Source organism: Pantherophis guttatus, chromosome 1, assembly GCF_059756535.1.
Source record: "Pantherophis guttatus breed Tessera chromosome 1, ASM5975653v1, whole genome shotgun sequence".
NCBI classification, from domain to species: domain Eukaryota; kingdom Metazoa; phylum Chordata; class Lepidosauria; order Squamata; family Colubridae; genus Pantherophis; species Pantherophis guttatus.
The window spans coordinates 166,482,523-166,497,322 of NC_142063.1; the positions used below are offsets into that span (position 1 = coordinate 166,482,523).

Here is a 14,800-nt window from a genome sequence, read left to right on the forward strand (position 1 = left end):
GCAGCTTCTGATTTACCCTTTGGACCCATAGCTTAGAAGTTGAAATAGATCAACAGTTTGCTATTTTGAAAGAAAACGTTTAAGCAGGACTTTTTGCATTACAAGAGATATTAATTTTGTGACTATTTGGAATAATTTAGTGGAAAACAATATTACCATGCAATATCATTATAGATAATGTATCTGCTTTCCCATCAGTTTTACATGCTGACTCTCATCAGTGAGTTTCACTCTTTGGATTCAAAGGGAATTTTAAGGTGCCACATTCATCAAAAACTGGTGTTCCTAGATTGATTTCTGACATTGCTTTTTACTTGATAAAAGAACAAATTATTAAATATGCAAAATCAGGTTAGGCCCTCGATAGGATGGGAACTTTTTTTTAAGGGAAGAAGGACAAACACCTCAAGTTCTTTTTTAAACTGCCCTTACATTGACAATGATTATTGTGTTTGGTGGTTTGCCATACTTTTCATTTAAATTTTCCTCAATAATTGACAGTTGAGGTTTATGGCTAATATGCTTTTATATTGAGGATTAGGAATTGGGTGCCCTATCTTTTTTTTTTTTGGCTAATATTACGGTATTTTAAAGGTTTTCACTGTGATGGCTTGAGTTGAATTTCTGGTGGCTTACAAGAGTGGTCTGTAGCTGTTAGACTCCAAAACAAGAAAGGTGCTTCAGAGAAGACAAGGTCATCTTTGCTGCACCTGTGGCTTCTCCTTAACAAAGGTACACCCTTTCATGCATCCTACACTACCCAGGAAATGATGTCATGGCTTTAAGGAGGCGCTATCAGATGCAATGAGTATGCCCACACCCCCTCCAAAATACCTTTTCTGCATCTGATCCAAAGAGCATCCATAAGTTACAACTTAGAGAAATACAGAGCTTCATGTCCTGAACAAATTATCACAGCATTTTATTGGGCTGGGTACTCCATTCTTGACACTTCAGTCTGAAAGGTAACTTAAGAACTGTAAAGAGGTAAGGTTTCTATGCCTAGATTTTTACGTTTCATTTATGCTTTAGAATTGATTATACTAGACTTCACACGAGGACGATTTGTGTATGCTATAGGGAAAAAAGCAGGGCCACCTAATTATTGCTATAATAAAGGAATCAATTTTTCAAACCTTACTGTATGTAATTGCTAGAATTATTGCACACTAAATAGAGTATTTTCAAGAAAAAGGCAATATTAAAAAAGGAAATTACTTTAATATATATCATTTTGGTGACCAAGCCATCAAAATCTGTGTTTTAAAACTATTTTTGATGCTGCATATATCATCTTAAGGATGACTGTGAAACATCTTAAGGATGTCTGTGAAACTACATGTGCAAATATCCCTAGATAGGTATCTAAAAGTCTTCATTCAGATGGTATGTTGGTGAGCATTGAAAAGTGTGATCAGAAAATGTGTTTGCATTTCAGAGTCCTAGCAGTATTTTATTATTGTCTTTCTAGATTAATATTCTATACATTTCTCTATCTGGACTGTTCACAAATTAAGATAAATTTGCATTTAATTAATATTGCATAGTGAGGGCGTGTTTCAAGAGCATAACAATTTCTCTTTAAAATTGTTTTTCCGTTTTTATGTAAAAGTTACTTTTGTTTAAATAGGCTTGCTTAGGTGGCAGTTTTTATTCCATAACATTTAACAATTTGTTAGCTTTCATGTTTTATAATTTTTCCTTAAATTACAATCTTTGCATAGCAATAGCAGTAGCACATAGACTTATATACCATTTCATAGTGCTTCACGGCACTCTCTAAGCAGTTTACAGAGTCAGCATATTGGCCCCAACAATCTGGGTTCTCATTTTACCAACCTCGGAAGGATGGAAGCCTGAGTCAACCTTTAGCCAGTAAGAATCAAACTGCTGTCTGTCAGCAGAATTAGCCTGCAATACTGTATTCTAACCACTTCCCCATCATGGCCCTTCTGTTGGCTTAGCATCTATTGGCGACCATAAGGTATGTTTAATAAGTTCCAAAGCAATTCTGATTTTTTAATAATTAAATTAACTAGAGTTCAAATTGGCAACCTCAGGGCCATGATATTTTTGAATTTTCTATTTCATTAGTTCATTCAGAGTCATCTCTTCCACAGACATTGCTGTCCCTTTGGCCTTATTTAATCTTTGTGTTGCAGTAGGTGACTCTCAGATAAGAGACTTGCCCTGGGACAGGAGAGATTGTAAGGAAAGGAATCTGTCCTATTCCTTTACAGTTATCTTTCTATATCCTTCCTTTGCTGAGAATAACTTGTGCAGAATTCTTGATATCTGATCCTGTGCAGTACGATAAGGCAGACCAGAGTGATGCTACTAGTTTGATATTTTATCTTATACCATATTTAGAAATAGCTTTTACCTCAGTCATAGGGTGACCCCTGGAAGGGAGAAGCTTGAGCAATCCATGCAAGATTCCATTGACGTTAAACAGCCCTGGCAGAATTGTTCTTAATCCATTTTAATCTTACTGTTTGATTTTAGCCTAAATAAATATACATCAATGCATCTTCCTTCTTCCGCTTAAAACTTGGAGAATTCTCTATGCTAAGTCTAGTGGAGAAAGGATGGAACTTCTCATCTCTCCATCAGTCATCTTGGTAACTTTCTCTATGACCATACCGAAAAAGTAGAGGAGAGAAAAACTGTTTCTTTTGCCAAGCCACTTGGTCAAAATTATTGTTGTGTTTTCAATCTGTTTTTAAAAGCCAGAAGCGTACATTTTTCTGTAGGCCAGAGATAAGATTTCTTGTCTTTTCCAACTATTATGCAACCCAGGCTACTTACTTTCTAGTTCATATAATTTTGTAAAAGTACTTGCATGACTAATTTACATGTGGCATATAATTTAGATTGTCCTATGATGTCAAGCTTTTTTTTAGGCCACCAGAAGGAACAAGAAGCTAACATTTATGACCCATGAAATGTTATACTTATGCATGTACCTGCCTTAGATTTATTTCAGAGCCACTCATTGGATTTTTTTAAACATTTGTGGCATGGACTCATTCCATTCTGCACATAGTTAGATCCAGTTTTATTTAGCATGATGAGCACTTGTGTGACTGCAAGAGACTTAAGTCCATAATTTTGCATCGTAATCAGGTAAGCTTAGAGATTTGCTTTGTGATCTGTATGTTTTGTATATTCTCCTATTCATATTACAGTCACTCTGTAATGGACAGAAGAAATAACCCCGAGGAACAGGAGCACAGCCACAACCAAGACAACAATCAGATAAAAGAAATCTGAATCTGGAATAGAAATATAAATTTGAAGTGTCATCTCAGACATGACCTATTTCTTATGAAGATAAACTGAAGAAGCAGACTTGCAAGATTCTGTTACTCAAACAAAATAAAAGTAGTATTAACTTACATGTGTTTGTTTTCCATTTTTGGTCTATCTTGGAGGGCTCATATATCCACATTTCTTATCGGCAATTTTTGCAAGTAGAAAGAATACTATGTATGTGTTACGTATGTACACATATGTATACAAACCTCTACACACATGCTTGGGTTGTAAGAAAAGATTGATTGATTTGTTAGACATAAAATAGATCATGACATAAAATGAATTGCTTGAGCTATTACTGGTTAAGCAGATTGTCTTTTTTTCATTTGCAAAATTCCTCCGTAGGTGCAATTCCAGAAAACTTTTGAAAATTGCAAGTTTATATATGGCTGTGAAAAAGTCATTCGATATCAGCAAAAAATTATCATGCAGGATCCCAAGGCGGCTTTAGTACTAAGAGTCCTTAGATGAAGGGTTGAATAAAAAGTAGTAATTATTTTATTTTGATTCAAGTCCTCTTGCTGTTTAGGGCTTAGTTTCTCAGGTCATTCTTCCAGCTGTTCCCAAGACAAAAAAACCTCTGACCTTAAAAATACTACTATAAATTCAGGGACAAAGAAGTTGTCGGGAAGAAAGCAGCACCAATGCTGGCAATTTTCTGAGCAGGCAGCTCTCTCAGCTTTTCAAGATCCACTGTAAATCATCTGTTTAAAATTTACCTCAGCTTCTTTGCTTGAACAAATGTCAGCTTTTATAGTTTATATTGCCAGAGCAGGACACCCATGAGGTTAATGGGACCTAATTTTAAATATAGAACAAAATCAATGACCTGCAATTTGTAATTCTGTATTTTAAGAAAGTTATGTTTGGAAAAGATTCTCTTCAAAAAATTTTACTTAAGATGGGCATGTTTCTTAATGTATTCATCTATTAAAAAACAGATTCTAGTTTTTTAATAATGGTGCTCCTGGAAGTCTTAAGGCAGTCTTCTAATGAATGGACATTTTAATAAGAAAAATGAGGTCTTTGGAAAATGCTTTTGACCCCAAAGATATTTAATTAAATAAAATAAAAATTTTCTTCCTTTTATTTCATTTTTTTCTCATTTGAATATTATATATCACATTAAAGAAATTGGTGGCTAGCTAATACCTATATTATCAGAGATTTTAAAACTGATTACTTTTCCATACATAAATAGGAATTTGAATGTACTTTTCCAATTTGATTATACCTTCCATTTGCTTTTTGACAGTGGCCAAGAAATTGTGTAGGCATAGCTATAATTGTTTGATTTACAAATAAATCTTAAAATGTAATTATTGGTAAAGATTATTTTTATATTTTTTGATTAAAGTGTCATGGTCTGGTCCCTATATGCACCTTACATAGTTGCATGCATGTTTATTCTAAAAGATTTTTTTTAATTAATAACTACAGTTCCTATCACTTTAAACTATATTCGTTGTTACAAGTAATTCAGCACCATCCCAAAAGAAATTAACAGATAGGGCTTTCATTTTCTTCCCTTGCAGAAAACAGAAATGAAGGTTCATAGGCACACACAATTTTGCCTCATTTGTTTGCTGACATTTGTCTTCCATCAATGTCACCATTGCCATGAAGGTGAACATAGCCACAATGACTGTCAAATCTCCGAAAACCAAAGGACTGAGCCTGAACCAAGTAAGGAAGCTGAAGTTAAACAGAAATACTACATTGAAAAACTCTTTAATCGTTACGGTGAGAATGGAAAGTTGTCGTTTTGTGGCCTGGAGAAATTGATGATGAGCCTTGGCCTTGGAGAAATTAAAATAGTAGAAATAAATCATGAGGACATTGGCCACGATTATGTTTCTTACTTAGATGTACTAGATACACAAGAAGGAAAGCATTCTCATTCCCACAACCATCCTCATTCCCATGATCACCCAAGCTCAGAAAACCAGACTGCAAATGAAGGATCTGGCAAAAGGAGCCAGAAATGTGATCCAGTGAAAGAAGTTACAGAATCATCTTTGAAGCCTGATGGTACACATGCTCATGACTCTAATAATCACAGACATCACAAGCATCATCACCGCCGTCATGCGCATCGCCACATGGACCATAACAATACTCATCAGTCTCAAAATGATTCCATTAACGCCAGTGATCACGGGGAACCAAGTCACGAGCCTTCCTCAGAGACCAATACTACTCAGGAGCAGCCTGAAAGAAAACAACATAAGCACTCTAAGAAATGGCAGAAAAAGAAGAACAGGGAAGTTTCAAGAGTTACAGCACAAGATTTTACCCTCAATCATGACTCAAATGAGCAATATGAACATAATCATGTCAATAAACATGGCCATCTGCATGATGTATCTTTCACACATGCACGTTTTCATGAACACAATAATGATCATTCAGCTACTCATGGACATCAAGATCCAAATCCTGCCAGTGGGGATGGGTATCGGCATACCAGCAAACGAGAGGCACCTGATAAACAAATCAGCGTGGGGAAGCATGCTAATCACAAGAACCATAATGAAGATGAGCATTCTTCTGAAGAGGTCTGTATGAGCCCAAAAAGAACATGATGAATCTTTAAGAAAAAGTAGCCTTCCCCAAATTTTTGCCCATCAGAGCCAGCTGTTGTGCTGACTTATGTATGTTAGAAGTTGCAATTCTATATAATTGTGTGTAACTAAGGAAGAACTAGAGAGCCAGTTTGGTGTAGGGGTGAAGGTATCAAGCTAATAACAGGGAATTGGAGATGGAGACCTTGGACCACCTAACTTTCTCCGTCCTAGGAAGCAGGCAAAAACACCTTGCCAAGAAAACTGCAAGGATTTGTCCAGTCAGTCTCTGAGAATTGGACACAATTGAATAAAAGGGGAAAACCTATATTAAGGGTTTATATAGCTTATACCAGTAGATAGATACTTGCTTTATAGGGCATTATTGAGCATAAATAATATTTAATAAAGAAGGGGAAATGCTTATCTACGTACCTATTTAGGTTATCCCAGGATAAATACAAGGTATTTTTATTTGTTTATAGGACCAATAGATTTTTGTACTTGATGAACTGGTTAACTTACTAATATTGTATGCTTTTTAAAACATGCAAGGCAAATATTTAATCATCCTTGGCTGGTTAAAATGAAATGTCATTTTAGTCAGCCAGTGATGAAATACTGTTTACATTACTGTTCCCAGGAAGGATTTTAATATGCATAAACATTTTCTGAATTTAGGCTTAATCTTTTAAAATTCTCCGTAGATGTAATGAATAAATTCAGTTTCCACTCCAGAAAACACAATAGATAGTTTTCTCAACATTTCATATTCCCAGCTCCTTCAATAGATGATGGTTCATGGGCTAGGTAGCAGTTCAAATTACAGAAGAGACCGTGTAATTTTATGAGACTTGAGTAACTAAGTATGCCTTTAACAGTGGGACCTGCTTAATTGTCTTCCTAATTTGTTTGCAGTGCTTAAATGTCACACAGCTGCTAAGCCATTATGGTCTTCGCCCCAGTTCTCCAATTTCTCCAAGCTTGTTTACTTATCTGTGCCCTGCGTTGCTGTATCAGATTGATAGGCGACTTTGTATTGAACATTATGAAGACCTGCATTTTGAAGACTTGAACAAAGGAAACAATGTGTCTCTTGGGAATGTGGAGAAAACAGGTGCGTCAGGTGAGGAAAAATGTAGACTGAACAATTTGTGGGTTTTCAGATTAGTTAATGTAATTTCATTGGATGTAAATAGCCACACAAAATCTCCTTTAACTTGATCAGGCCAGTTCAAGTAATAGAAGCAAAGCAGCCTACTTTGTGAGTTGTTTGGAAGATCCACTTGAGTTCCTAGAGTCATCATTCTTCATATATTGTATCCACTGGTTGAACCCCATTTTCTTGCTTATATTGATTTTAAAGGCAACTGGGCAATATTAATTCCCTGTGTGGCTGGTTTTTTTTTTAAAGACTTCCAGTTTCTGTGCTATAATATGAGCAGTCCAAATTGTGGTTGATCCTAGAACACCCATTGTTGCCTATTTGCAGAATTATTCAGAGTATTCCCTATTATAAATGAATACAATTATAATACAACCTTTTGTACAGAACCATACCGCAAAACCTGAGGCTTTATTTATTAATCTCTGGCTAAAATGCAGACATGAAATTCCTGTATTTAAATGTCTGCCTAAGACAGCCGCTTGGGAATGGCCTGTGGCTTTGTTATACATATAAGATTTCCTCCATGCAAATGTTTTTGTTTTGTATGGACCTGGTAAAAATCACTTCCGATGAACCCTTGTAGCACACACTCTACTGAAGAATTAAAGAGTAATTTTGTGAGTATCTCCTTTTAGTTGAGATAAAAACAGGCAGATATTTTGGTTGAGGCTGAAGACTATTCTCCATTTTATATTACTTTTTAAAAAACATTCTAACTGAAAACATTTAATTGGAAATCTGGGATGCTGCAAAGTGAAACTTCATCTTTGTACTTTATTTTTGTGTCCAATAATGCTTTGAGCCCAGTTTTGTATCCCAGAGGCATTCTTAAAAGATAATTGATCAGGAGTTGCAATCGAATGTTATATTTGAAACTCTGTTGAACTGATCCAGGAAAGAAAGGAAGATAGAAATAAGCAGCGTTGAGAATGAATGTCCTGGGAGATTAGATGGGATGGCAGAGTACAGCCTCTACTTTCATTTAAGGGCCTGGTTTCTGATTTGCCACATATATGTCATGTTCTCGGCATTGCAAATATGCCCACTGGCCCGAAATGTTTGAAGCTTTATGTGCTACAAGGGCAATTATTCTTAAGAAAATTTTAAAAATGGGCAAGGTGTTGGTTGCAGCTATGCTGTTTAGTAGAAAGCTCTCTCCTTAAAGATAATCCAATTATTTCAACCCTATGGAATAAGGAAGAGGTTCAAAGAAGAGGTGATTCCATCTACTCAGTTATGGCCATTGAAACTTGGCCATAGAAGGCAAGGACAAAGTTGTAAAAATTGCAGTTTGGCCTGTCCATTTTATACTGAAAAGGACGTGAACCACCGAAAAGGACATGAACCCAAAAGGACATCTTTTGGCACCCCAGGAAGATGTAAAATTAATCTGGGAAAGACCACAGATACGGGAGGCACCATTTATATGCAGTGGATGTTTGAAATATGACAGATAAGTTGCTTGATAATGGGGAAGTTAAAACACTTTTTGCTTTTTTAAAGAGGCATTTTATTTGTGGACCTTTCTCTGTATAGATATTCATAGATTCCCATGAAACTGTCAAATGATGAATAATAACGTTTGTTTTAAAGCTGGCACAAATAATGCAGTTATAGAAAAAGCTTGGAACGGATTGCCCTTCCTTTGAAAGTAACAGAGTTGTTAATAATGAGTGTTGATTAGTTTTGCAGATGTTTATTAGCATTCTCTGAAATAAAACTCCAAATGAGTATGCGTGGATATATATTAATTATTGTCAAAAATGATCTGGTAATTATTTTTAATGACTGGAAACATCATTAAGAAAATGTAACATGTTGTATATGAATCTCTTGTAGTGATGTATCATTTCCTCTCTTACTAACTTTATTCAAGGATTCATAACACTAAATAATCTTTACACTGTATTTGTTAGCAAATAATTCTTTTCTCTGGGTAGTCTTCTTTTAGCCATTTGACCCTAGTTTAATTGCCAGTAGAGTTTATGGAAAAGTTGCTAGGCATTTTCTGTCAATTAAAATGTTGAAAGTGACTTCGTGTATGCTTAAAAAAAAGCCAAAACCTATTAGCTTGTATATGTCTTTAAACCAAGCTAATTAGAAAGTTTCCATTGATAACTACTTCTTTTTTGAAAGAAGCATTTTTCTAACTAGATGATGAACTGATGAATAAATAATCTCAAAGACCTGCAACACCATAAGATACCTAATTTGCGGGGAGAGGGAACCAGAGGCAGTTTATTTAAAGGTAGTGTTTCTGAGCACAAATCAAATTATCTTCAGTTTATACAAGTGGCACTTGTCCATTCTAATCAAGAAGCTGTCTGGTTTCTTCTGGACATAAAAGATGATCTTTGATAAAAAGACTTCTCCAGTTTCCTAATTATTGTTTTAAAAATTGTTCTGATCTGCAAGTTTAAAAACAAGATTACAAGGCCCTGGTCATCTGATGCCCTTGAAGCAGATTGACCTTTCAGATCCATAATTTCCTGCCAGGATGACCATTTGGTCTTACTGTTGGGGAATGATGGCAGCTGTCAGTCAACACATCTGAAAGGCTTCAAGTTGGAAAATCTGCACTAACGTAGTGCTTCAGTATCCCTTCTGTTCTCATTTGCAGAGGTGTCGCATCAGTTTTTCCTGATACTAATTTTTTTTTTACCCTTCATTCATGTTTCTGCTTCATCTTTCGCCTCTTTCCATCGGTCCCTGTATTTATATCTTCTTTCGCCATCCTCCCCTCTCTTTTTATTCCATCATTCTTTTGCAAACAGTTTGTTTTTCCTAGTATATATCTTGGGAAAATAAATATAAACTTGCTAGATATAAATAGATTTGATTCAAAAGGTCCTTTATAAGGCTGTATTTACGTTCTACACTTTGTGTTTTTGTTACTGTTGAACAAAAACTGCAGAATTGGCCTTGGGGGATTTAGTTAAATCGAGATGCTGTACTTTATGAACTTGTAACTAAATCCTTAGAAGACCAGGGCCAGTGTTTCCCCAGGTTTTCTAGGAGAAAAAGGCCAGAGCAGCAGGAAATAGAACGTTACACCTCAGACATATTAAGTATGTTCCTCTCTCCCACTGTTCAACTTTCTTTTTTCAGCACAAGAAAGCAATTTTGAAGGCAATCAAACAAAAGCGACTGGATGACTTTAGGCCAATCACTTTCTCTCCTTCCAACCCACCTCACAGGGTTGTTGTTATGAGGAAAATAAGAGGAAGAATTAGATCTGTTCACCGCCTTGAGTTACTTATAAAGTAATACAGGCCAGATTTCAAAAAATAAAATAATTAAACAAACTGGTGCCTAAACTTAGACTTGAACTGCCCGTTAGATTGAATCAAATGGCATTGGCTAAGTCAAGCCTTTTTCTTTTATTTATTTTCGATAACGTGTAGACTCAAATGTATTTATTCATTCTCGAAAGTGAGTGGAAGAACACTGAAGCATGTAATATTTGGCAGAAACCCAATATGATCCATACCTGCTTCATAAATCTGGGAGATCTGTCTTCGACTCGCCTTTCCTTTCCTTTCCTTTCCTTTCCTTTCACCAACAACAATGCTTATATTGCATTCTATTTTGACAATTGTATTCTATTTTGATGAATTTCATGCATGTATTTACACTTTTTCTGGAGAGAGCTAACATGTAAGGAAAAGATATTCAGCAGAGCAACAGTGTTGCATTGTTATTAGTGCAAGAGGCATATTTGATAAATAGGAGAATTTCATACATTTGACAGCACAAATTGTGCTACACTAAAAGGTATCTTGTATGTGTCTTTGCTTGGAAATTCCAATACAGTACTAGAAACCCTGAAGTCCTTAGGAGGTGGTCAGTAAGTGAAAACAGTGAAAAATAACATAAATTCACTAGTCAGTGATTTGGGTTGTTGTGTTAGCTTTTCAGTATTGAGATGTACTCTGATGAACCCATTTAGATGAAAGATAATTTATTCAGTATTATAATAAAATTTAATCTAACGGACTATACATTTCTAAAAAATCTGTCACATAGCCTGTATTCATTAGAAAAGTACATAAGTCATAATAAGTCATAAAAATTGTTTGTATTTTATTCAAATATACAATAAAATAGTTAAATTTTAGCTGAGCAGGTTTCCTTTGAATAATGTTTTCTTTTGATATTTGGTTTATAATTTATTGATTTTTTTGTGATTTTTCTAATTCACATTTTTCCTTCCTTTCACAGCCTGGATCTGTGGCATCATTTCTATCACAGTTATTAGCTTGTTGTCTTTGCTAGGCGTGATTTTGATTCCTATAATCAATCAGGGATGCTTCAAATTTCTCCTCACCTTCCTGGTTGCTCTTGCTGTAGGAACCATGAGCGGAGATGCACTACTTCATCTGCTACCACATGTACGTTCAGTCTCATTCTAGGGCTTATGCCTTCGTTTACTTGTGAAACATCTGTTTTCAAGCAGAGATGGGTAGATAGACTGAAAATAATGCTTTTAAGTAGAGGTCGGGTTTTGTGTATCTCACTTCTTTTTGAAAAGTTGGAAAGATGTGAACAAAAAGCCTGCGTACCATAGCAGTTATATCTATTCTACAAATAAGGGATATAGGCCAGTCAGCAAGAACCAATTGTGAGCCTCCTACGTTTGGAAAAAGTTAGGCATGGTTGAACTAACAAGCAGTTGAATTAATAATTCTTGTCTTGCTGTCTCAAAATCTGCAAGTAAAATCTGTTAATAAATAAATCCTTAAGGCTTCGCAATAGAGAGTACACTTGTAGCATCACAAAATCATTTATCCAAGATATTATTTGGAATAGGCATATATACCCCAAAACTATTTTGTATTTGCTTATGAGCTCATTTCGAACTGTCAGGGAGCATCTAACTTACCATTGCTGAGAACAGGAATATTAGACCAATTTGATCTTTGTCATGCTTGCTTTTAAGATAAGAATGATAATGAACTTGGTATCACTGTTTTGTAGCTGAGAAATGCATCATTCCACATCATTTGGATTTGGCTTTCCGCTGGGAAATGTTTTGTGCGTAACATCATCTTTTTCCGTTCATTAGTCCCAAGGAGCCCACAATCACAGCCACCACGATGGCCAGGGGCACGAGCACCAGCATGAGCACCAGCATCTGCATGGCCATTCCCACGATCATGGAGGATCGAACTTCCTAGAAGAGTATGATGCTGTACTGAAAGGACTTGTGGCCCTTGGAGGGATTTACCTTTTGTTCATTATTGAACACTGCATACGAATGTACAAACACTATAAGAAACAAAGGGTATGTTTTGACAAATCCAGTTTTCTAAGATATAATAAGATTGCACAGTAAAGAAAACAGATAGGAAGGAATAGGTATATAATTTCAGCTAGTCAGTTAGCTCTTATTGCAGTCATCCGACAGGAACCCCGTTAAATTTATTTCTGTATTAAATTTCCATCTCTCAAGTTTGCTTGGTCCCCAAAAGTGGATAATAATATTTTTTTATTTATTTATTTTATTTATTTTTATATGCCGCCCTTCTCCGGAGACTCAGGGCGGCTTACAATGTGTTAAGCAATAGCCTTCATACTTTTGTATATTTTATACAAAGTCAGCTTATTGCCCCCACAAACCGGGTCCTCATTTTACCCACCTTAGAAAGGATGGAAGGCTCAGTCAACCTTGAGCCTGGTGAGAATTGAACTTGCAGTAATTGCAGGCAGCTGGATGTTAAATGCTGCCTTAGTAGGAGGCATTAGCCTCCTACGCCACTCAGGCTCCTGAGAGTTGGATATTGGAGAGTTGGGCAGAGATCTGGACTCAAACACTGGACTCTGATTCAGAATGCAGGTACTCCTTGTTTAGTTACTGCCTCGTTTATTGACCATTCAGTTACAACAATGATGAAAAAGTAATCTTGTGACCAGTCTTCACATTGTGGGTCTGTAAAAGCAAAGAAAAAGTGAAGTAAGATCATAAATACAGTCCTGGTTTAATTTAGTGAGCATGTTGCTTAACAACCAAGCTGCTGATCCCAATTCTGGTCACTAAAGAAGAACAACCTTGTGATATTTCTTGAGAGCAGTTAAGGCAGCCATGTTTTTTTCTGGCCTTACACATGTAATCTTCAAAGTTACATGACATGAACGAAGGGGATTTACAGTGGATTATTGCAGTGTCCCCATCGTCCTATGATGATGATCTCGGCACTTGGCAGTTGGCCTGCAGTGATGACATCACAGCACCCTGCAATCATATAGTCACCAACTGTGACTTTTATTGCCAGTTTTCATTGCCGTGGTGCAGTAGTTAGAATGCAGTATTGCAGGCTAACTGCTGACTGCCAGCAGTTCGATCCTGACCAGCTCAAGGTTGACTCAGCCTTCCATCCTTCCAAGGTCAGTAAAATGAGGACTCAGGTTGTTGGGGGTAATATGCTGACTCTGTAAACCACATAGAGAGGTCTATAAAGCACTATGAACCGGTATATAAGTCTAAGTGCTATTGCCATTTCAACAAGCAAAGTCAATGGAGAAGTGAACAGGCAGTCTTTATGTGACTGCAGGACATTGACCGTGTAGGTTTCGCCTAACAATGGCAACTGGGACTTCATAAATTGGTGTAATCATGTGATGTTGCTCCTAGCAATGGAGTTGGTGGTCCCAGTTCCCACTGTTAAGCAAGGACGTCCTGTATATAATTGCCCTCTGGAACTGCATGATTTTGGAAAATGGCTTAAGATACATGTGGCCTAAGATGCTCTTTCTTTGACAGCTTAACTGCAAACTGAGCAATCTTTACTATGTGACCACATTTTACTGTCCCTGATGGATCTGAAATGTTTGGAATCTGTGCAAAACTTACTGCAGCTCCCCAAATTATTTTGCCTGGGAGCCTAGAGAAAAGATCCAGATATCAAGAGTATATGACTATGCAATACATACATACATACATATATGCACATGCCACCATGTTGTACGTTAAGAACAGAACTAATTCTTCTCTAGTTAAGGGTGTGAATGTGTATCCTTTGCAGAAAAGTTTTGCATTATTTGGGAAGAGTCACAGTGAAAAGATATTGCATAGATTAATGACATAGATTTGAACAAAATAATAGAATACGGAAAGTGGAATTGACAAGTGGCACAGCAACATTCTTAATGAGACTTTTCTTTGAAAAGAGATGGATTCATGTTTCTGCTAATTGCCTAAAATTAGCTTCAACAAGGTTCTAAAGCTGAGCAATTTCAGGCTCTTTAGTGGAATGTGTTGCTTTGTATTATTCCAGGAAGTTGTTCTAATGGGTCCTTTCCCTTTGCCTTCAAGGTTAAAAATCACTAAGACTTGAGTCTTTTTGTCTCTTTCAGACAAAACAGAAATGGTGTAAGAAGAAACAAAAGGTTGATGAATCGCCCATTGGAAGGAAACTTTCAGATCATAAGCTAAACAGACCTGATGCTGACTGGCTTCAACTCAAGCCACTAGCAGGTATCTCATTTATGACCAGGCTGCCACTATCACTGCAGCTTTCGTGCAAACTCCGTATCTTACCTCAATTGCCAATATGGATTTAGCAGATTAGTTAACTCTTCTGCATTAATGAATAATATTTATATCTGCTGTCCTTTAATAAAGCAAAGGTAATCAACAAATGTTAACGCTTTCCCCAATCCATTCAAATTTAAATCTATATATATTTTTATTATGTATGTGTGTAACATATACATAATGCGTATGTATTATATAATACTGTATATTATTGGA

General features: G+C 36.2%; 1 protein-coding gene across 2 annotated transcripts in view; it reads left to right on the forward strand.

The window, feature by feature from the left end:
• The window catches only part of SLC39A10 (solute carrier family 39 member 10), a 40,812-nt gene that overhangs the window by 16,304 nt on the left and 9,708 nt on the right, over positions 1-14,800 (forward strand). Inside the window, exons 2-6 of one of the 2 annotated variants that reach the window (XM_034429784.3) lie at positions 4,854-5,876; positions 6,801-7,008; positions 11,272-11,441; positions 12,116-12,334; positions 14,404-14,524. In XM_034429784.3, coding sequence (XP_034285675.1) covers positions 4,863-5,876; positions 6,801-7,008; positions 11,272-11,441; positions 12,116-12,334; positions 14,404-14,524 — 1,732 coding nt within the window. In that variant the 5' untranslated portion in view covers positions 4,854-4,862. The remainder of the gene's footprint in view (positions 1-4,853; positions 5,877-6,800; positions 7,009-11,271; positions 11,442-12,115; positions 12,335-14,403; positions 14,525-14,800) is intronic. The other variant, XM_034429791.3, reaches the window with a different exon arrangement.